The 22,928-nt window shown below is 51.7% G+C and overlaps 1 protein-coding gene across 7 annotated transcripts in view; it reads left to right on the top strand.

Annotated features, from left to right (window-relative positions):
• The window catches only part of ache (acetylcholinesterase), a 52,512-nt gene that overhangs the window by 18,214 nt on the left and 11,370 nt on the right, over nucleotides 1-22,928 (top strand). For 5 of the 7 annotated variants that reach the window (XM_038786849.1, XM_038786853.1, XM_038786848.1 and 2 more), the window contains exons 2-4: nucleotides 853-917; nucleotides 12,662-14,173; nucleotides 16,759-16,925. In XM_038786849.1, the coding sequence (XP_038642777.1) occupies nucleotides 12,681-14,173; nucleotides 16,759-16,925 (1,660 nt within the window). In that variant the 5' untranslated portion in view covers nucleotides 853-917; nucleotides 12,662-12,680. Of the gene's footprint in view, nucleotides 1-852; nucleotides 918-12,661; nucleotides 14,174-16,758; nucleotides 16,926-19,509; nucleotides 19,806-22,928 lie in introns of those variants that run through there. The other 2 variants (XM_038786854.1, XM_038786852.1) reach the window with 2 other exon arrangements.

The following is a 22,928-nucleotide window of genomic DNA, read 5'->3' on the forward strand; positions in this document are numbered from 1 at the left end:
TGAATCTTCCCAGCAGCCACCTGTCTTACTTTGGCTTTGCTTGAGAGGGAAACTGCCGCGTGCGGCTGGGAGGGGGGGAAAGAAAGGAGCCGCTTTGGTTTAATGCCTCATTAGTGTCGCTTCTTTTCAAATCGGAAGGATGAGGTCAGCGTTAGATTGTATTATTGACGAAGCCTCAGCTGACCTCTCCCGTGGACACTGAGGGAGTGCCGCATTCTGGCTAGAGTCGTCTGAAGGGCGGGCCCTTCTATCGTGAGGCCCGACTGAATATCAGACACCCTGTGAGATTATTTTGAAGAGGATCGGGGGATTTCCTCCCCAGACCCCTGCCCGGTATTTCTCTCGATGTGCAGAAACTGGCAACGGAGGCCTCAGAGCGTGGTTGTCAATTGCTTCCCTTCGCCCAGCAGCGATGCGGATGGGTCACTGCAAAGAGCAGAAAGTCACGTTTTTCCGGCGACGCGAGATACCGTGGGCGCACGGTAGCATGGTGGTTAGCATAAATGCTTCACAGCTCCAGGGTCCCAGGTTCGATTCCCGGCTGGGTCACTGTCTGTGCGGAGTCTGCACGTCCTCCCCGTGTGTGCGTGGGTTTCCTCCGGGTGCTCCGGTTTCCTCCCACAGTCCAAAGATGTGCGGGTTAGGTGGATTGGCCATGCTAAATTGCCTGTAGTGTCCTAAAAAAAAGTACGGTTAAGGGGGAGGTTGTTGGGTTACGGGTATAGGGTGGATAGGTGAGTTTGAGTAGGGTGATCATTGCTCGGCACAACATCGAGGGCCGAAGGGCCTGTTCTGTGCTGTACTGTTCTATATTCTCCCGAACATGAATTTGACTTGTTCCTCTCTCCACAGGAGCTGACTGACCTGCTGAGCGTTTGGATTCTGATTCCTACCGTCCCCTCCCTCACTCAAAACAAGTTAGTACCCGTTCAGGATCAAGTCCAATTGAAAAGTTGTCGAATCGTACAGCACAGGAGGCGGCCATTCAGCCAATCATGTTTCCAGCCTGATAGCCCTCTTTTTATAATAATCTTTATTAGTGCCACAAGTCGGCTTAAATTAAAACTGCAATGAAGTTACTGTGAAAAGCCCCCACACGTCAATATGTGTAGTCTACAGGCCAGCCAATAGCGGAAGGGACGTAGAGGAAGAAATGTGCAAACAGATTAGGGAACTGAGCTGTAATTAGAGAATAATACAGAGATTTCAACTCCACTGAAATAAAAAAATGAAAATCGCTTATTGTCACGAGTAGGCTTCAATGAAGTTACTGTGAAAAGCCCCTAGTCGCCACATTCCGGCGCCTGTTCGGGGAGGCTGGTACGGGAATTGAACCGTGCTGCTGGCCTGCCTTGGTCTGCTTTCAAAGCCAGCGACTTAGCCCAGTATGCTAAACCAACCTCTAGTGTGCTAACCAAGCACGTCTTTCGGGACTTGTGGGAGGAAACCGGAGCACCCGGAGGAAACCCACGCAGACACGGGGAGAACGTGCAGACTCCACACAGACAGTGACCCGAGCCGGGAATGGAACCCGGGACCCCGGCACCGTGAAGCAACAGTGCTAACCACTGCGCTACCGCGCCGCCCACCATCTCTGCGATTTTCCCCCTCTCCAATTCGAAACTCCGACCATTTCCCCATCCCTTTGCCCCACTGAGCTGTGACAGGGTCTGAGATTGCGAAGTTTTCACTCCTGCCTCCCTCTCCTTTCCCTCAAGAACCTCCCTCTTTGCCAAAACGTTGGTCATGGGTCTTGCTATCTGCCTTTATGTTAGGGTGTAAAATAGAGACTGTTACTCATCCTTTGATGTTCTTTTCTGGAACTTTTTAATCACGTTAACTGCAAGTCATTACCACTTCTGATTTATAAACTCTTTGCACAGCGTGAGTAAACAATGGAGATTAGATCAGGCTGCCGATAATGATCTATACATTACAGATAGTCAGGGTTGGGTAATTCCACCTTCATTGTTTGTTTTCCCACGAATCTACTGTCTCCACCACAAAGCGCTGGCGTACGTTTCTTCACTGGTTTCCCGGTACAGCCGACTATCAAAGGGCCAGCCCGAATAGGATGGGCTGAATGGCCTCCTTTTGTATTGTAAGATTTTAAGTAGTAAGGCCGACAATGAGAATAATTCCCAGGAGGGGACCTTGTTGTTAAAATACTAATGATGTTTTATTGGTTTATTTGCTTCTCAGTCACATATTTTTTTATATCAGGGATTGAGGTGAGGGCAGGCATTAAGGCTGAGATTTGCCGCCCATCTGGTGACTTAGTCTCATTAGACTGGGGGGGAGTAAAGTCACCATAGGCTGCTTTCCGCTGTGAGGGCGGAGTACTGACTGGCGGTGATTTAACCGGAGGGTCACCTCACCTCAGCCGGCACGGGATTTGAACCTCTGCTGTTGGCCTTGTTCTCTGTCACACACCGGCCATCCGGCCAGCCGAGCTAAACCCGCCCCCAGGTGACCACGCGAGTGATCGATAGCAGGAAAGGGTGCGGGTGGTCATGTGATCGATAGCAGGAAAGCGTGCGGATGGTCATGTGATCGATAGCAGGAAAGGGTGCGGATGGTCATGTGATCGATAGCAGGAAAGGGTGCGGATGGTCATGTGATCGATAGCAGGAAAGCGTGCGGGTGGTCATGTGATCGATAGCAGGAAAGGGTGCGGGTGGTCATGTGATCGATAGCGGGAAAGGGTGCGGGTGGTCATGTGATCAATAGCAGGAAAGCATGCGGATGGTCATGTGATCATGACCAATCAGAGTTGATGGCCCTACCCCAGCTGTCTTTTCGGGGCCCCGTTGTCTCCCATTCCCGTCAATTCTGCCGCCTACTCCCTCAGCAGTCAGCGAGGTCCGTCCATTCACTTGACACCCCCCCCCCCCCCCCCCCCCCCCCAACTGCTCCAATGGCTGCCTACCAACGTCCGGTGTAGCCACTGCCATCCACTCGCGCCTGCCTTTGCGGGCGTTGAACAACACTCCCGCCAAGTAAGACTTCGGCCATTTTGGAAGACGATGAGCCGAGTCCTGACCCTCGGCCAACATTCCGCCACGCGTCGGCTCCTCGGGTCAGAGCAGGAACACCAGCTCCTTGTTCCCCCTTCCGCGCCCAGGACCTCCCAGCACTCCGCGGGCCCTGAGTAAATCACACAGCCTGGTTTCTTCCGCTGGGATAGATCTCCGGAGGCCAGCCAGAGACTGTGACTCATTCTCAATGCAGCCAATCCCCAAACTGATAACCCGGAGAAGTGGAAGCCATGGACAAGTATCTGTCTCCACGATGAACAAGCCGTGAAGTAAATAATTCCCTCCGTCACATTTGTGTCAACTGCGTTTAAGTCGCTAGCCTCTCCTCTGAGTCGGACGTTGTGTTCAAGTCTTACACCTGAGACTTCACCACGTAATGTCGGCTCCTGTGAAGAAGAAGAAGAAGTATGGCAAGTTTCAGGAACCTTTGATAACGAGGGATATTGTCAGCCTAGTCAGAAAGGAAAAGGAAGCATTTGTACGGTCCGCTGGGAACAGACTTGAAGAATATCAAGAAAGTGGGAAGGAACTTGAGCAAGGAGTCAGGAGGGCTAACAGGGGTCATGAAAAGTCCTTGGCAAACAGGATTCAGGACAATCCCAAGGTTTTTCTGCACGTACATAAAAATCAAGAGGGTTGCCAGGGAAAGGGTTGGCCCACTCAAGGACAGAGGAGGGACCAGAGGAAATGGGCGAGGTATTAAATGAGTATTTTGCATCAGTATTCACCAAAGAGAAGGACTAGGTGGATGATAAGCCTGGGGAAGGGTGTGTAGATAGTCTGGGTCATGTAGATATCAATAAAGGAGAGGGTGTTGGCGCTTCTTAAGAAGCATTAACGTAGATATGTCACCAGGGCCTGATGGGATCTACCCCAGAATACTGAGGGAGGCAAGGGAAGAAATTGCTGAGGCGTTGACAGACATCTTTGTGTCCTCATTGGCTACAGGTGATGTCCCAGAGGACTGGAGAATAGCCAATGTTGTTCCTTTGTTTAAGAAGGATAATCCAGGGAACTACAGGCCGGTGGGACTTACGTCAGTGGTAGGGTAATTACTGGAGAGAATTCTTCGAGACAGGATCTACTCCCATTTGGAAACAATTGGACGTATCAGCGAGAGGCAGCACGGTTTTGTGAAGGGGAGGTCGTGTCTCACTAACTTGATCAAGTTTTTCGAGGAAGTGATGAAGATGATTGATGCAGGTAGGGCAGTGGATGTTGTCTACATGGACTTCAGTAAGGCCTTTGACAAGGTCCATCATGACAGACTGGTACAAAAGGTGAAGTTGCACGGGATCAGGGGTGAGCTGGCAAGATGGATACAGAACTGGCTAGGGTCATAGAAGGCAGAGAGTAGCAATGGAAGGGTGCTTTTCTGATTGGAGGGCTGTGACTAGTGGTGTTCCGCAGGGAGCAGTGCTGGGACCTTTGCTGTTTGTAGTATATATAAATGATTTGGAGGAAAATGTAACTGGTCTGATTAGTAAGTTTGCGGACGACACAAAGGTTGGTGGAATTGCGGATAGCGATGAGGACTGTCAGAGGATACAGGAGGATATAGATCGATTGGACACTTGGGCGGAGAGATGGCAGATGGAGTTTAATCCGGACAAATGTGAGGTAATGCATTTTGGAAGGTCTAATACAGGTAGGGAATATGCAGTAAATGGCAGAACCCTCAGGAGTATTGACAGTCAGAGAGATCTAGGCGTACAGGTCCACAGGTCACTGAAAGGGGCAACACAGGTGGAGAAGGTAGTCAAGAAGGCATACGGCATGCTTGCCTTCATTGGCCGGGGCATTGAGTATAAAAATTTGCAAGTCATGTTGCAGCTGTACAGAACCTTAGTTAGGCCACACTTGGAGTATAGTGTTCAATTCTGGTCGCCACACTACCAGAAGGATGTGGAGGCTTTAGAGAGGGTGCAGAAGAGATTTACCAGGATGTTGCCTGGTATGGAGGGCATTAGCTATGAGGAGAGGTTGGATTAACCCAGATTATTTTCACTGGAACGACAGAGGTTGAGGGGCGACCTGATAGAGGTCTACAAAATTATGAGGGGCATAGACAGAGTGGATAGTCAGAGGCTTTTCCCCAGGGTAGAGGGGTCAATTACTATGGGGCATAGGTTTAAGGTGCGAGGGGACAAGGTTTAGAGGAGATGTACGAGGGAAGTGTTTTACACAGAGGGTAGTGGGTGCCTGGAACTCGCTGCCGGAGGAGGTGGTGGAAGCAGGGACGATAGTGACATTTAAGGGGCATCTTGACAAATACATGAATAGGATGGGAATAGAGGGATACGGACCCCGGAAGTGTAGAAGGTTTTAGGTTAGACGGGCAGCACGATTGGCGCAGGCTTGGAGGGCCGAAGGGCCTGATCCTGTGCTGTACTGTTCTTTGATCTTTGTTCTTTGACCCTCCCAATGCGATATTGAGGGAGTGTTGTTTTCTATTGAAAGATGTCAAACCGATGCCCCATCAGAAGGGGAGCTGGGTTGTTCTCTGTGCATTCTCTCCTCCGCAAAATTCACCAAAGAAGAACCCAAATAATCGGATTATTATTTCACTGCTGCTTTTGGGATCTTGCTATGCGCAAGTTGCCCGCTGCGTTTCAACAGTGACTACACTTCAAAAAGTGCCTCGTTGGCTGCAGTGCACCCGGGAACCTTCTGAAATTGTGGAAGGCGCTATAGAAACGCAAGTTCTTCCTTTCTCTCGCCAACTGCACCCCCCCCCCCCCCCCCCCCCCCCCCGGCCCACCCACCCTCTAGCGCCGCCCTGAATGTCGGGTGAGGAGAAGATTGAATTAAATCTCTCTGAATTTCTTGGCTGTGCGCAGAGGTCACAGCCACATGACCGGTAGCACAGCGGTTAGCACTGTGGCTTCACAGCGCCAGGATTTCCCTGGTTCGATACCCCGCTCTGGGTCACTGTCTGTGCGGAGTCTGCACATTCTCCCCGTGTCTGCGTGGCTTTCCTCCGGGGGCTCCGGTTTCCTCCCACAAGTCCCGAAAGACGTGCTGTTGGGTGAATTGGACATTCTGAATTCTCCCTCCGTGTACCCGAACAGGCGCCGGAATGTGGCGACTAGGGGCTTTTCTCAGTAACTTCATTGCAGTGTTAATGTAAGCCTACTTGTGACAATAAAGAAGATTATTATATGCTCAAGGCAGAGGTAGGGGATGGACTGGAAATCTCCTGAAGGAGGTTAATCGACCTTGTTGGGGGGGTGAAGGATCTTTTTGTTTAAAGCTTTTTTCTTTAAAAAAGCTCAAACCCACTGAAACTGATTGAACCTTAATATGTGAGCAGCTGGAATGGGTTTCCTGGAGCTGTGTAGGAATGTTTCTTGACAAACTATATGTTATCTTATCGCTGATTTAGTCGCAGAGCAAACCAATAAATGGCAATATGTTCAGCTGACTGGAGCAGCCAAGCTTGTCCTTGCCCACGTTGTGCTCATTACAATCGGGAGTGTGACCAGGAGGCCTGTGCAAAGGTCCAGAGAGCAGCGATTGACGCTCACCCTGTTTCTGTCTCAGCAATGATGCTCCTCGGGCCTGGCTGGCTCTCCTGCTAACTGGTTGAACCTGTCAACCCCTTTCTGTCTGGTAAGTGGCGCTGAGGGGGAGCCTGGCCACGAGCTAGAAGAGGTTGGAGGGGCTGAATGAGCTTATTCCTTACTGCCCACTCTGAAAAACATGCAGCGCAGAAACAGGCCATTCGGCCCATCCGCTCCGTGCTGGTGTTTCTGCTCCAGCGGAACCTCGTGCCCCCCAACCCCGCCCATCCCCCCTAACCCCCCCCCCCCCCATCTCTCCCCATCAGCCTACCCTCCAGTGTGTTTATCCCCCTCCATCCTCCACCACTTCCTCTGATCACGGGTTCCACGTTCTCACGACTCATTGGCCGAACGGGCCGCCTCCTGAATTCCCGGTGCGATTTTAAAGCTTTCTGTCGATGCAGCGCTGCAGTGTTCTGCGGCGGAAAGAGCTCAGCTTGTTCAGCCGTAAACACATTCATCCTGCCTGGACCTTGCACTGTGCAATCTGCTCGGTTCAAAGTTCACTCAAGAGAGTTGGGCTTGAGGAGGTCTGACGTCTATCAGCCAACCAAAAGCTCGGCTTGCCGATGAGCAGCACGGTAGCATTGTGGTTAGCACAATTGCTTCACAGCTCCAGGGTCCCAGGTTCGATTCCCGGCTTGGGGTCACTGTCTGTGCGGAGTCTGCACATCCTCCCCCCTGTGTGCGTGGGTTTCCTCCGGGTGCTCCGGTTTCCTCCCACAGTACAAAGATGTGCGGGTTAGGGTGGATTGGCCGTGCTAAATTGTGCTTAGTGTCCAGAATTGCCCTTAGTGTTGGGTGGGGTTACTGGGTTATGCGGATAGGGTGGAGGTGTTGACCTTGGGTAGGGTGCTCTTTCCAAGAGCCGGTGCAGACTCGATGGGCCGAATGAATGAAAAAATGAAAATCGCTTATTGTCACGAGTAGGCTTCAATGAAGTTACTGTGAAAAGCCCCTAGTCGCCACATTCCGGCGCCTGTCCGGGGAGGCTGGTACGGGAATCGAATCGTGCTGCTGGCCTGCTTGGTCTGCTTTAAAAGCCAGCGATTTAGCCTTGTGAGCTAAACCAGCCCCAGTCTGGTCCCAGCCCCAGCCCCAGAATGGCCTCCTTCTGCACTGTAAATTCTATGATATGAGGTGTTTGGGCTGTAGTCCATGTCCATAAGCTGGCAAACAACAGGAGGAGAATCCAGTCCTGTAGTCAAGACTCATCTCATGTGCAGGACGTCAACAGAGGGAGTGAGCGTTCAGGGTAAGAGTGCATCTGGAGGGCAGAGGAGATCAACTGTAACGGTTGGAGTTGCTGGAAGGATTGTCGCCATGTTCTGGAGCTGTATGGTAAAAGGAATCTTTGATGGGATTCATCAGTCACAACAAGACAAATTTCCCATTCTCTGCCCTCCACAACCGTGAGCTCATCCTGACCTCTCCGACCTCGGTGTGGAGTCACGTCAAGTCCCGTTCGCCCCTCGCTGCCCTGCACACTGACCAGCCCTGGCAAGCCCTCGATTTTCAAATTCACACCCTTGCTTTCGAATCCCTGACTCCTTCCAACCGCACAATCTCCCCCAGCCGTCAGCTCGGGTCGCCAATATCTCCTCGATGTCCTCTGCCCCAGCGTCAGAAAAACTCCTTCAGCTGTCTCCATCTCTTTAAGAGATTGCTTGCCTGCTTAACCCAGCTTTACATTCCTTGCCTCATGTTTGCCATATGATCAGATGCCAAAGTTAGTCCGTCTGTTCCCATGAGGCACCTTGGAGTGTTTTTAGCCTGTTGAAGGCACTGTGTAAATGCAGGTTACTGGTCAAAATGGTTCGCACTGGGGCACAGGAGTAAAAAGACATAGTGGGCCGGGATTCTCCGATTGCCGACGCCGAAATCGCGTTCGGCGATTGGCCGGAGAATCCGTTTTTACGCCAAAATCAGGGGTGTCGCCGTTTCACGGATGCCCCGCCCCCTCAAAAATGGCGGAATTGCTGAGTGCGTCGCACGCCGTTGTGGGTCCATTGGGATTGTGTACAGTGGGAGTGAACGGGAAGGGGTTTGGGTCCATTGGGATTGTGTACAGTGGGAGTGAATGGGAAGGGGTTTGGGTCCATTGGCATTGTGTACAGTGGGAGTGAACGGGAAGGAGTTTGGGTCCATTGGGATTGTGTACAGTGAGTGTGAATGGGAAGGGGTTTGGGTCCATTGGGATTGTGGACAGTGGGAGTGATTGAGAACGGATTAGGATCCATTGGGATTGTGTACAGTGAGAGTGAATGGGAAGGGGTTTGGGTCCATTGGGATTGTGTACAGTGGGAGTGAACGGGAAGGAGTTTGGGTCCATTGGGATTGTGTACAGTGGGAGTGAATGGGAAGGGGTTTGGGTCCATTGGCATTGTGTACAGTGGGAGTGAACGGGAAGGAGTTTGGGTCCATTGGGATTGTGTACAGTGAGTGTGAATGGGAAGGGGTTTGGGTCCATTGGGATTGTGGACAGTGGGAGTGATTGAGAACGGATTAGGATCCATTGGGATTGTGTACAGTGAGAGTGAATGGGAAGGGGTTTGGGTCCATTGGGATTGTGTACAGTGGGAGTGAATGGGAAGGGGTTTGGGTCCATTGGGATTGTGTACAGTGGGAGTGAATGGGAAAGGGTTTGGGTCCATTGGGATTGTGGACAGTGGGAGTGAATGGGAAGGGGTTTGGGGCCATTGGGATTGTGTACAGTGGGAGTGAATGGGAAGGGGTTTGGGTCCATTGGGATTGTGGACAGTGGGAGTGAACGGGAAGGAGTTTGGGTCCATTGGGATTGTGTAGAGTGGGAGTGAACGGGAAGGGGTTTGGGTCCTTTGGGATTGTGTAGAGTGGGAGTGAACGGGAAGGGGTTTGGGTCCATTGGGATTGTGTACAGTGGGAGTGAATGGAAAGGGGTTTGGGTCCATTGGGATTGTGTACAGTGGGAGTGAATGGAAAGGGGTTTGGGTCCATTGGGATTGTGTACAGTGGGAGTGATTGAGAACGGATTAGGATCCATTGGGATTGTGTACAGTGAGAGTGAACGGGAAGGGGATTGATGCCTTTGGCATAATCTACTGACAATCAGTTCCATGGAGAGTGGAAGTGAGCACAGTGGGATTCTGGGAGTTTTACGAAGCTGGTGGTCAATGTGCATTACTGGGGTAGAATGTACTGGACATAAGTTTGGAACTGTCTTCAATAAGATTGTTCCATGTGTATCACTGAGCCTTCCTCCCACTGTTAACAACAAAATACATTCGTCCCACCCTGAGCCTTTTCTAAAAGCTGAATGTTGTAACTGTGAATAGCTACACGTTCCTGGGGCATTCCCTGTGCTCTCACGTGGACTTTTATAACAAGCCCAACAGCTGCCTCTCCATTTCTAGTGCCATGGATTATTCTGACATTCCAACCTGACGTCAGCTTTTCCAAAGACACGTTAACTCAAAGCTTCTTCCATTTGCCGTGTTATGGATGCTGTTGGCAGTTGACATGAGAGTGAGGGGGGGGGGGGGGGGGGGGCGCTGCGGCAGTGGTCAGTGATTGGCTGGGCCCTTGACCGTGACGTCACACCCACAGAAGAACATTCACATTGTCCACTATCTCCTCCATCCTGACTCAATCCACCAGACTGTCAACTACCGCACCTCCGTACTCTGCTGTCACTATCACTAAATACCCATACCTTGATACCTTAAGAAGATGGTGCTGAGGTTTATGAGTCACAGTTTAGAAACATAAAGCATAGAAAATAGGAGCAGGAGGAGGCCATTCAGCCCTTCGAGACTGCTCCACCACTATAATCCTGGTTGAATATCCAACTCAATAGCCTGATCCCGCCTTCCCCCCATACCCTTTGATCCTTTTCATCCCAAGTGCTATATCTAACTTCTCCTCAAAAACGTACAATGTTTAGGCCTCACTACTTCCTGTGGTGATGAATTCCACAGGCCGACCACTCTCTGGGTGACGAAATGTCTCCTCACCTCTATCCTAAATGGTCTACCCCGTATCCTCAGACTGTGACCCCCTGGAACTGGACACCCCCACCATCGGGAACATCCTTCCTGCATCTACCCTGTCCCCATCGGCAACATCCTTCCTGCGTCTACCCTGTCCAGTCCTGTTAGAATTTTATAGGTTTCTATGAGATCCCCCTCCTCATTCTTCTGAACTCCAGTGAATATAATCCTAACCAACTCAATCTCTCCTCATACATCAGTCCTGCCCTCCCAGGAATCAGTCTGGTATACCTTCGCTGCTCTCCCTCCAGAGCAAGAACATCCTTCCTCAGAGAAGGAGACCAAAACTGCGCCCAATACTCCAGGTGTGGCCTCACCAAGGCCCTGTATAATTGCAGCAACACATCCCTGCTCCTGTACTCGAATCCTCTCGCTATGAAGGCCAACACACCATTTGCCTTCTTTACCGCCTGATGTTTACCTACAGTGACGAGTGTACGAGGACCCACAGGTCTCGTTGCGCATTCCCCTCTCCTAATTTATGGCGTTTCAGATAATAGTCTGACAATTAGTTTCAGACAATTGAGTGGGTTGCTCGGCAACATCAGTCAGCCCAGAGTGAAGCACATTGATATAAGCCAGGCCTGGTAAGTATAGAAGGTTCCTTCACTCTGAAAGACGTAGCGAATCACTTGGGGATTTTATGGTAAACCAATAGTTACGTGGTCACTTTTACTGAGACCATTTCAAATATTTTTTTTGAAAATGGAATCCTAATTCTCAAAGGACCCTGCTGAGATTTGAACCCAGCCCACTCTCTTCATTGTTAATCCAGGTCTCTCTAACTCGAAGAACCCTTTCACAAGGGCTGTTTAGCACACGGCTAAATCGCTGGCTTTGAAAGCAGCAAGCACGGTTCGCTTCCCATAACAGGCGCCAGAATGTGCCGATCGGCGCAGCGCGATTCCCGCCCCCCGCCGAATCTTTGGTGGCGGAGAATTCGGGACACGGCGGAGGCGGGATTGACGCCAGTCCCCGGCGATTCTCCGACACGGAGGACAGCAAGCTCCCACAGACAGCAATCATTTGCTTTGAGGTCAAAGTAATATTTGATAAAAGTTCCCCCTATACTTCTACTTCTGCTGCCTTATTATCAAGTTTCCCTACCTCCCCACAGTTCACAATACTTCCAGGTTTTGTTTCCTCTGCGAATTCGACCTTGCACACCCAAGTCTCGATTGTTAATATAGATCAGGAAAAGCAATGGTTCTTGGACAGTACCTTCTATGTTATGCTCCAGTTGAGAAAACAACCTTCCTCCAAGCACCCTGCTTCCTCACACTCCGCCAACTTGCCATCCACGCTGCCTTCCTCCTCTTTATTCCATGGACTTCAAGGTTGCTGACAAGCCTGTTATGTGGCACTTTATTCAATGTCTTTTGCAAGTCCGGTCTTTTGCAGCACGATAGCATTGTGGATAGCACAATCGCTTCAGAGCTCCAGGATCCCAGGTTCGATTCCGGCTTGGGTCACTGTCTGTGTGGAGTCTGCACATCCTCCCCGTGTGTGCGTGGGCTTCCTCCGGGTGCTCCGGTTTCCTCCCACAGTCCAAAGATGTGCAGGTTAGGGTGGATTGGCCGTGATAAATTGCCCTTAGTGTCCAAAATTGCCCTTAGTGTTGGGTGGGGTTACTGGGTTATGGGGATAGGGTGGAGGTGTTGACCTTGGGTAGGGTGCTCTTTCCAAGAGCCGGTGCAGACTCGATGGGCCGAATGGCCTCCTTCTGCACTGTACATTCTACGATCTATGATAAAATCAATCGCATCAGATTCCTCAACCTGTCCTATTATCATTCAAAAAAATGCAACCAAACTCAATCAGCTCATTGCAAACCCTGCGTTTATTTTTGATATTTGAATCGATGAATAAGTTATATGTGCAAAGGTAGATAATGTCCATGTGTCCTAATTGTGCACAAGTAGACATGAAATCTTTTGAAGGATTTAACTATAGACCAGAAAGCTAGGAATGATTGTTATTCTTCTCTCTCTCGCTGTCTCTCTCTTTCTCTCTCTCCTCATTCTCCTTCCAGATCCACAACTGCAAGAAAAATGAAAATCTTGTCGCTGGGTGTACTTCAGCTTTTGGTGGCCCTCTGCCAATCACAGCATCACTCCGAGCTCCTGGTCAACACCAGGTCGGGGAAGGTGATGGGAACAAGATTGCCAGTCCTCTCCGGCTACCTCAGCGCTTTTTACGGGATACCCTTCGGGGAGCCTCCGGTTGGGAACTTGCGCTTCAGGAAACCCGAAGCCAAGAGGCCATGGTCGGGGATTTGGAATGCTTCGTCCTACCCCAAGAACTGTCAGCAGTACGTAGACACCACGTTTCCTGGGTTTCTTGGCTCAGAGATGTGGAACCCAAACAAGGAGATGAGCGAAGACTGTTTGTACCTCAACGTGTGGGTCCCCACCCCAAGGCCAAGGAATTCAACAGTCATGGTGTGGATCTACGGAGGTGGTTTCTACAGCGGAGCTTCCACTCTGGATGTCTACAATGGGAAATACCTGGCCCACACTGAGCAGGTTCTGGTGGTCTCCATGAACTACAGGGTTGGCGCATTTGGCTTTCTCGCTCTGCACGGAAGCCAGGAGGCGCCGGGAAATGTTGGGCTTCTCGACCAAAGGTTGGCCTTGAAATGGGTGCAGGACAACATCCACTTCTTCGGCGGGAATCCAAAGGCGGTGACTATTTTTGGAGAGAGTGCCGGAGGAGCCTCTGCCGGCATGCATCTGCTCTCCCCGGGGAGCAGAGACCTCTTCAGCCGGGCCATCCTCCAGAGCGGCTCGCCCAACTGCCCGTGGGCGACCGTAACTGTGGCTGAAGGTCGGAGGAGGGCAGTGGAACTGGGAAGACTCCTCAGCTGCAACCTCAACAGCGACGAAGAGCTAATCGACTGCCTTCGGTCGAAAGAGCCTCAAGAGCTAATCGACAAGGAGTGGTCTGTCCTTCCCTACAATAGCGTCTTCAGGTTTTCCTTTGTCCCGATCATCGATGGGGACTTTTTCCCAGACTCGCTGGAATCCATGCTCAACTCTGGGAGCTTCAAGAAAACTCAGGTCCTGCTGGGAGCCAACAAGGATGAAGGGTCCTACTTCCTTCTGTACGGAGCCCCAGGCTTCAGCATTGACTCGGAAAGCACCATTACTCGTGAGAACTTCATGGCAGGCATCAAATTGAGTGTTCCTCATGCCAGCGACTTGGGCCTGGAAGCTGTCGCCCTTCAGTACACAGACTGGCTGGATGAGAATAACGGCATCAAGAACAGAGACGCGATGGACGACATTGTGGGCGACCACAATGTCATCTGCCCCTTGATGCACTTTGCCTCCAAGTACTCCGAGTTTGGTGCCGGCATCTACATGTACTTCTTCAACCATCGGGCCTCCAACCTAGTCTGGCCAGAGTGGATGGGCGTCATCCACGGCTACGAGATTGAGTTTGTCTTTGGGTTGCCTCTGGAGAAGCAACTAAACTACACGGAGGAGGAGGAGATGCTGAGCCGCAAGATCATGCACTACTGGTCAACGTTTGCCAGAACTGGGTAAGGTTAAAACCAGGTAAATCCACGACACCCTGCTTCTTCCCCCCCGTTCTATGTGAGGGCTACATTCTGTTCTCCCAGTTTCCCCCCCCCCCCGTTCCAATAATGGCACCTTCCAAAATGGCCTGATCTGAGGGTTCCCCTCCTCTCCCCCCCCCCCCACCCCAGCCCTCAACCATCTCCCTCGTCTCTGCCCTCGCCCCCTTCCCCTCCTTCCCAGAACCATTCCACCCCTCCAGCCTCCGCATTCAAAGGATCATCCTCCGCCATTTCTCCCCCTACGCTGGGGAGACTAAACGCAGACGTCGGGCGACCGTTTTGCGGAACACCTTCGCTCAGATTGCAAGCGTGACCCCAGCCTTCCTGTCCCTCATCATTTCAACTCACCATCTCGTTCTCCTGCCCAATGTCTGTCCTTGGCTTTTATGCCCAGCATCTTAGGGGTAGCCTGCATTACCTGCCCCGCGAAGGCCTATAGTGAGTTAGCGTTTATTAACAGGGGGCTTGAGTTTAAGCCGTGAGGTTATGCTGCAACTATACAGGACCCTGGTGAGACCTCACTATAGGAAGGATGTGGAAGCATTGGAAAGGCTGCAAAGGAGATTTACCAGGATGCTGCCTGGATTGGAGGGTAGGTCTTATGAGGAAAGGTTGAGGGAGCGAGGGCTTTTCTCTTTGGAGCGGAGGAGGATGAGAGGCGACTTAATAGAGGTTTATAAGATGATGAGGGGGATAGATAGAGTGGACGTTCAGAGACTATTTCCTCGGGTGGATGAAGCTGTTACAAGGGGACATAACTATAAGGTTCGGGTGGGAGATACAGGAGGGATGTCCGAGGTAGGTTATTTACTCAGAGAGTGGTTAGGGTGTGGAATAGACTGCCTGCTGTGATAGTGGGAGTCGGACACTTGAGAAACTTTCAAGCGGTTATTGGATAGGCACATGGAGCACACCAGAATGACAGGGAGTGGGATAGCTTGATCTTGGTTTCGGACAAAGCTCGGCACAGCATCGAGGGCCGAAGGGCCTGTTCTGTGCCGTACTGTTCGATGTTCCATGTTCTATGGCTTGCTGCAATGTTGCAGTCAAGATCAACTCAAACGGGAGGAACAGCACCTCATCTCCCGATGAGGCACATAACAGCCTTCTGGCTGAACATTGAGTTCAACAACTTCAGACCAAGAACTCTCCCCTATTTTTACTCAGTTGCTAAACTTCCTGCCCCCACAGGGATAGCCTATAACTTGTTCTTAAGCGTGGCGTGCTCGGCTGGGAACACGTTCCACTGTCTGACCTTCAGACAGCTGTTAACACCATCTTTAGTCTTTAACACTAACATTGCAGACTCGAAGCGTTAACTCTGTCTCTCTCTCCACAATCTGTTCCAATATGTAGGTTGAGGTAAAACAGCTATGCGCTGTATTGTTAAATTTCCAGATGATTTCAGAAAGGGAACGGGAATTCTCAAACCAATGGTGTTGGGAGAGCTCCTGTTAATCCAGCCTTCAAGCCGAACAGCCCACTAACATAACCAGTGGATTCACGATTCAGATGTAACCCAGCCCAACATTCTTTGCCAGATATAGGAGTGAAATAAGTTTGACTTGGATTCAAATTTTAGTTGAATTTGGCATCTCCGCTCCATCAGAATCTAGCCGTAGTATTTTATATACCTCAATCAGATCCCCTCTTATCCTTCTAATCTCCAGCGAGTGTTGTGTAGATGAACAGAGAGATCTCGGCATCCAGATACATAAATCCCTGAAAGTTGCCACCCAGGTTAATAGGGCTGTTAAGAAGGCATATGGTGTGCTAGCCTTTATCAGTAGGGGGATTGAGTTTCGGAACCACAAGGTCATGCTGCAGCTGTACATAACTCTGGCGCGGCCGCTCCTGGAGTACTGCGTGCAGTTCTGGTCACCACATTATAGGAAGGATGTGGAAGCTTTGGAAAGGGTTCAGAGGAGATTTACTAGGATGTTGCCTGGTATGGAGGGAAGGTCTTACGAGGAAAGGCTCAAGGACTTGAGGTTGTTTTCGTTAGAGAGAAGAAGGTTGAGAGGTGACTTAATAGAGACATATAAGATAGTCAGAGGGTTAGATAGGGTGGACAGTGAGAGTCTTTTTCCTCGGATGGTGATGACCAACACGAGGGGACATAGCTTTAAATTGAGGGGTGGTAAATATAGGACAGATGTCAGAGGCAGTTTCTTTACTCAGAGAGTAGTAGGGGTGTGGAACGCCCTGCCTGCAACAGTAGTAGACTCGCCAACTTTAAGGGCATTTAAGTGGTCACTGGATAGACATATGGATGAAAATGGAATAGTGTAGGTCAGATAGGCTTCAGATGGTTTCACAGGTCGGCGCAACATCGAGGGCCGAAGGGCCCGTACTGCGCTGTAGTGTTCTATTGTTCTATGAGTATAAACCCAAACTAACCCAAATTAGTGAGGTGGAAAAGTTCATGGTGCTGACTAACCTCCCCCTGTTATAACATTCTTATTCCATTCAATACTTACGTCTGGAGCACATTCGCTGAAGCTTCGTCAAAGAAATATCTGATTCTGGTTTTTCCCGCTCTCCAGAAACCCAAATGAACCACATACACAAAAAAGAAAATGGCCGCCATTCACCGCCAGTGACCAGAAGTTCATTGACCTCAACGTGGAACCCATCAAGGTCAACAAAGGTCTGCGGGTTCAGATGTGTGCCTTCTGGAACCAGTTCCTCCCCAAGCTCCTCAATGCCACAGGTAATGTCTTTCCCTCCTCCGCGTGCTCCACAACTAAACCTTTGCTGAGTTTTACAGAAGCTCCCCCACTTGCTATTCTTTCCCTAAAGGCGTTGGGGTCCACTCTTGAGGGCGGTCCGTGGTGCCATGGCCGCCTGCCCATCTGTTCTGTGCCACCTCTGTGAGCTCAGCTCCGCCCCCCTCCCCCCTCCCCCTTCCCCGGCCCCCTACAGATGACGGTCGGGCCTACAGGAGCCCAGGTTAGTTTTTGCCTCTCTCTGATATGGGGAAATGATAGTTCCCCCCACTGATGTGTGTGTCAGAAGGTGATGGTTACGGAGTTTGAGGTTAAATTCAGTGGAGTTCAGGAGTCTGGGTGACCTAATTGGGTTGTGGAGTCAAGTGTTCGCATGCTGACCAAAAAATACTCCCCCCACTCCCCAGCTCTCTCCCCACAGACCCCCCCAATCCTACTGCATCCAAACCCCCTCATGATTTTGAACGTCTCAATTGAATCTCCCCCTTAACCTTCTCAGCTCCAAGGAGAACAATCTCAGACTCTCCCAGGCCCTCCAGCACTGACGTGTGTTCGTCTCTGGTATAATCCTGGTAGCTCCTCTTGTGCACCTTGGCCGGGATTCTCCGATAGCCGGCGGGCGGGACGGCCTGTGTATGAGTGGCGTGAACCACTCCAGCGTCGGACCGCCCGGAAGGTGCGGAATCCTCCGCACATTCAGGGGCTAGGCCGGCGCTGGAGTGATTGGCGCCAGGCCAACCGGTGCCGAAGGGCCTCCGCCGGCCGGCGCGAGTTGGCGCATGCCCCAGAACCGCTGCCGTGATTCCTGCTCATGCGTAGGGGGTTTCTTCTCCGCGCCGGCCATGGTGGAGCTTTACAGCAGCCGGCGCGGAGGGCTAGAGTGCCCCCAAGGCACAGGCCCGCCCGCAGATCGGTGGGCCCCGATCGCGGGCCAGGCCACCGTGGGCCACCCCCCCAAGGGCCCGCCCCCCCCCCCCCCCCCCCCCCCCCCCCGAGGACTCCGCAGGCTGCCCGCAGAGCCAGGTCCCGCCGGTAAGAACCTTCTGTAATTTACGCCGGCGGGACTGGCCCAAAACGGGCGGCCACTCGGCCCATCGCGGAGGGGAGAATCGCCGGGGGGGGGGGTGTTGCCACTGCCAACGGCCCCCCACCGGCGAGGTGCGATCCCCGCCCCTGCCTGAAAACCAGCGCCGGAGCAGGATTCACACTGCCCCCCCCCCCCCCCCCCCCAGCGATTCTCCGCCCTGGCGGTGGGGGACGGAGAATCCCGCCCCATGGGTCTGGTTCTCAAAGGGCCATTGTATCCCTGGGGGTATCCTTCCTCAGGGGGGGGGGGATTCCTTCCTCCGAGGGGTAGCCTGCCTAAGTGGGGGGGGGGAGGGGGGGGGTGTCCTCAATATCCAGCTGTGTGGATATTGGGCAGCACGGTGGCACAATGGTTAGCACTGTGGCTTCACAACGCCAGGGTCCCAGGTTCGATTCCCGCCTGGGTCACTGTCTGTGCGGAGTCTGCACGTCCTCCCCGTGTGTCCGTGGGTTTCCTCCGGGTGCTCCGGTTTCCTCCCACAGTCCAAAGATGTGCAGGTTAGGGTGGATTGGCCGTGATAAATTGCCCTTAGTGACCAAAAAGGTTAGGAGGGGTTATTGGGTTACGGGGATGGGGTGGAAGTGAGGGCTAAAGTGGGTCGGTGCATACTCGATGGGCCGAATGGCCCCCTTCTGCACTGTGTGTTCTATGTTCCATGTCTCAGCCTAAACTTTGTAACCTTGCCTTCAGGGAGATTCTCGGGAGGAGCTGCTGTACCACTCTTTTGTTTAATATAAATTTAGTGTACCCAATTCATTTTTTCCAATTAGGGGGCAATTTAGCGTGGCCAATCCACCTACCCTGCACATCTTTGGGTTGTGGGGGTGAAACCCATGCAGACACAGGGAGAATGTACAAACTCCACACGGACAGTGACCCAGAGCCGGGATCGAATCTGGGACCTCGGCGCCGTGAGGCAGCAGTGCTAACCCACTGCGCCACCGTGCTGCCCGTTGTACCTCTCTTATTCACAACGCTTAAAGCTACAGAGCATTGGCTTCTGCTGGGCCATTAACTGTGGCTGGGAACATTAATCCTGCCCCTTTAAGGACCACTCATTGTATCTCGAAGTGACTCGGCCTCTGTGGAACCTGAGCCTGTACCGCAGAGCAAACCCCCCCCCGGGCCAGGCTCCTTCTCTGGATAATGGGTAAGTGTGAGCGGGGGACGTGCGGTTGGGAGCTCTGTTGCGATGCCCCCCGCAGCCCAATAGCACTTCCCGTTTTTGCTCACACATGAGGAATGGTTCCAGATCAGTTTTATGCCGGGTGGAGAGGCTGCTGGCGAGAGGGGAGAGGGTCGCCCTTGGCAAATGAACCATTAACCTGCAAGGGGGAGGGGCGAACAAAATGGAGGACAAAATGGATCACGGGGAGACATTCCTGCAAACTTAAACATCTTAATTTATTTCTCCTAATGATATCAACTGTTTTAAGTTTATATTTTGAGTTAATTTAATCCTTGTTCCCTTTTTATTTTAGCCTGTGATGGAGAGCTATCTATCAACGGGACTCCTAGTTGTAAGGGGAAAGGTTTCTATGTTGTTCTATTTACCCTCCTCTACTTCATTTTCCACTAAATTAAAATGCGCTGAAGTGTGGGACGTCTATCCTGAGGCGAGGAGGCAATTGCAAGGTTATCGGAGAAAAGGGGGAACCGTTTATCAGGAGTTTGTCAAAGGTCCCGGGCCTTTAACGAATAACAAAATGGGAGCCTCCTTCACTCCTACCTGAATATGAGACGACGAGTTGAGGGTAGGAGTGGGTGGGGTGATTCTTGTGGAACCCCCATTTATACTACCCCTCCGCCACCCCCCCTCTCCCCCCCCCCCCCCCCCCCCCCTTCCTCCTCCCGTTGTGAGGTGCTTTTCATGGCCTAGTGGGCCGGGCCTTCGTCTGACTGCCTCACCCCATTTGTCCCCGATGATGGGCAGCCTTCCTAGTAAACCTTCCAGGGCAGCAGGTCAACCACCCCTCCTCCTGCTACCCTCCCCCCCCCCCACCCCTTCTCCACACCCTCAACACCCCACTTTATCGCCTTCATCCTGCCCCCCCCCCCTTCCAGGACTGATGTGCACCCTCCCTAGTTGGTGCGCCACCCACGAGCAGCCCTGGAGGCTCTCGGGGGGGGGGGGGGGGGGGGGGGGGGCCTGGGGTATTAGACTAAAATGCCCCCCCCCCCCCCACCACCTCTCCCGGAGATTCAGTGCCGCTCCCTCTCTTCCTGGCGAATGGTGAACAGAGACAAGGCGGGGAGGGGAGCCAAAGAGGCAACGGGGAACTTTCATGTGAAAGGGGAGACCAGGCCTGAGGCCTACTCCTTGGCCATTGAGTTACTCCGAAGAAGCTGAGGCACGACAGGCTGGTAGGGGGGGGTGGGGGCTGCACTGGGATGGTGGGGAGGGGGGATTGGGGGGGTAAAGAGCAGCCGGTAAGTTTGTTCCCAGATTTCAAACGCTGCACACCTGCCGCACCCGCCTTCGTAAAATCCAACCACTGAAACTCCTGTTAAACTTCTGCCACTTTTTTCAAAAATGTGCCGAATTAGCCCTCGAATTCTCGGCTGAAGAAGTTATTTAATATATTGTAATCTGCCTTTATTGTTACCTTACTGTTCAGCTTCCCAAGTGGGGCGATACTGAATATTTCTATCATGTGTTAGTGCAGCATTGAAATGTTAAAATGTGTCCTTAAAGCCGTCCCAATCCCGGCTCTTTGAGACTTTGCCTTCCACCAGAAATTTTATCGACAGGAGTTTCGTACCCATGGGTAACTCCTACCTCTGCTGCTCATGGCTTTTTTCTTGCCAAAAATATCCTTTATTTGTAAAATATCTGAGAGAACATTACCAAAGTTTCAAAATGGCCGTCACACAGAAATGCAATAATATTCAGGTTCTCGACATCACTTGCATTCTGAGGTGCTTCAATACAACCAAAGAATCATTTCAGAATGGCCGTTACAAATGATGCGAAGGTATTTAAGTTTAGAACAGTACAGCACAGAACAGGCCCTTCGGCCCTCGATGTTGTGCCGAGCCATGATCACCCTACTCAAACCCACGTATCCACCCTATACCCGTAACCCAACAACTCCCCCTTAACCTTACTTATTAGAACACTACGGGCAATTTAGCACGGCCAATCCACCTAACCCGCACATCTTTGGACTGTGGGAGGAAACCGGAGCACCCGGAGGAAACCCACGCACACACGGGGAGGACGTGCAGACTCCGCACAGACAGTGACCCGAGCCTTGAATCGAACCTGGGACCCTGGAGCTGTGAAGCATTGATGCTAACCACTATGCTACCATGCTGCCCTACAAGCCGCACTCCTGAGGTGCTTCAATACAATTGTGATCCATGTGATATTCACTGTGTACACTCAATGGGAGCCATACGGTCCGAGGGGGTTTTATACAGTTCCCAGTCCCTCAGTTCGCTATGGCTGAAAGGTCACAGAGAGCGACCCTCCTCCATTGAGCCTCTGTGGCGGCTGCCCCAAGCTTTAGTGCCTCTCTCAACACGTGGTCCCGAGCTTTGGAATGTGCCTGTCCGCAAAACTCCTCCGGGGACAAATCTTTGCGCTGGGTGACCAATGGGATTTAGACAGGCCAAAGAGCGTCTTTCACCAGTGACGATCCTCCAGAATCAGCAGGTTCCCGGCGTGTGTCCCTGGGAACAGCCCACCAAGCCCCGAATCCTGTGTCACGGAGCTGCTTGGGATAAACCTCGACAAAAAAACCACCTCGTCTCTCTCCTGACCTCCTTTGCAAAAGGCACCTTCCACATTCCTTTCCCGCTCTTGATACCAAACCTCACCCATCCGACTGAACTTGTGGGCAAATTGTGATACACGTTGTGATCCGCACCTTCCCCCAATCTGCCTTGCGTGTCAGCTCTCTCTATCCCTCATGACACAGTCTTTGACCAATTCAACACTTTGACTCTCTCAGGTAGCTGGACAACTGATTGCCAAGGGTGGCCGGTGTTGAAAATGGGAGCTGAGCATTGGTATATCCCCCAAATTGGCCGGTTAATCTGTGTGTTCTGTGTTGTTGCTCTTTTTTGGATTTAACTCGAGGTCTCACTTGTCTTGGAGCTTGTCAGGTTCATTGGGATGTGGTTTCCTGGCCCATTTATGTTAAAGGTCAAGGGAGTGGCGACCTTAATAAGTCCCACAACCCAAGTACTGTCCCTAATGCCAAAGTTGAAGATAATAAATAGCAGGCGGCTGGCTCTGAAGTAACTGATAGAATCGCACAGCCCTTTGAGAGAGCTTTCCGAATTAGCCGCTTGTCCTTCACTGTCCCTCTACGTCTTTCAAGTTTCCGCCCTTTTCAAATTGAATCTGCTCCAGGCAGCAGCTTCCAGATCAAAATGACTCACTCCGCAAATCGTGGGAATTCCCCTGTTTCCCGACACAAAATCACTTGAAATCTGTCTCTGCTGATCACCCTGCCGAGGGAAGCAGTTAGAAAGGGAGAAAATAGAAGCAGGAGGTGGCCATTCGGCCCTACGAGCCTGCTCCGCCATCCATTATCATGGCTGATCATCAAGTTCAATACCCTGAACGCGCCTCCCCCTCCCTCTCCCCCTATCCCATGATCCCTTTAGCCCCAAAAGCTGTATCCAATTCCTTCTCGAAATTACACAGTTTTGACCTCAACTACTTTCTGTGTTGGCGAATTCCACAGATTCACCGCACTCTGGTGAAGAAATCTCTCCTCACCTCAGTCCTAAAAGGTTTATCTCTTACCCTCAAACTCCGACCCCCTAATTCTGGACTCCCCCCCCACCATCGGGAAACATTCTTTCTGAATCTCCCCTGTCTAAACCTGTTAGAATTTTGAACGTTTCTGTGAGATCTCCCCCCTCACTCTTCTAAACTCCAGTGAAT

Source organism: Scyliorhinus canicula, chromosome 29, assembly GCF_902713615.1.
Source record: "Scyliorhinus canicula chromosome 29, sScyCan1.1, whole genome shotgun sequence".
NCBI classification, from domain to species: Eukaryota; Metazoa; Chordata; class Chondrichthyes; order Carcharhiniformes; family Scyliorhinidae; genus Scyliorhinus; species Scyliorhinus canicula.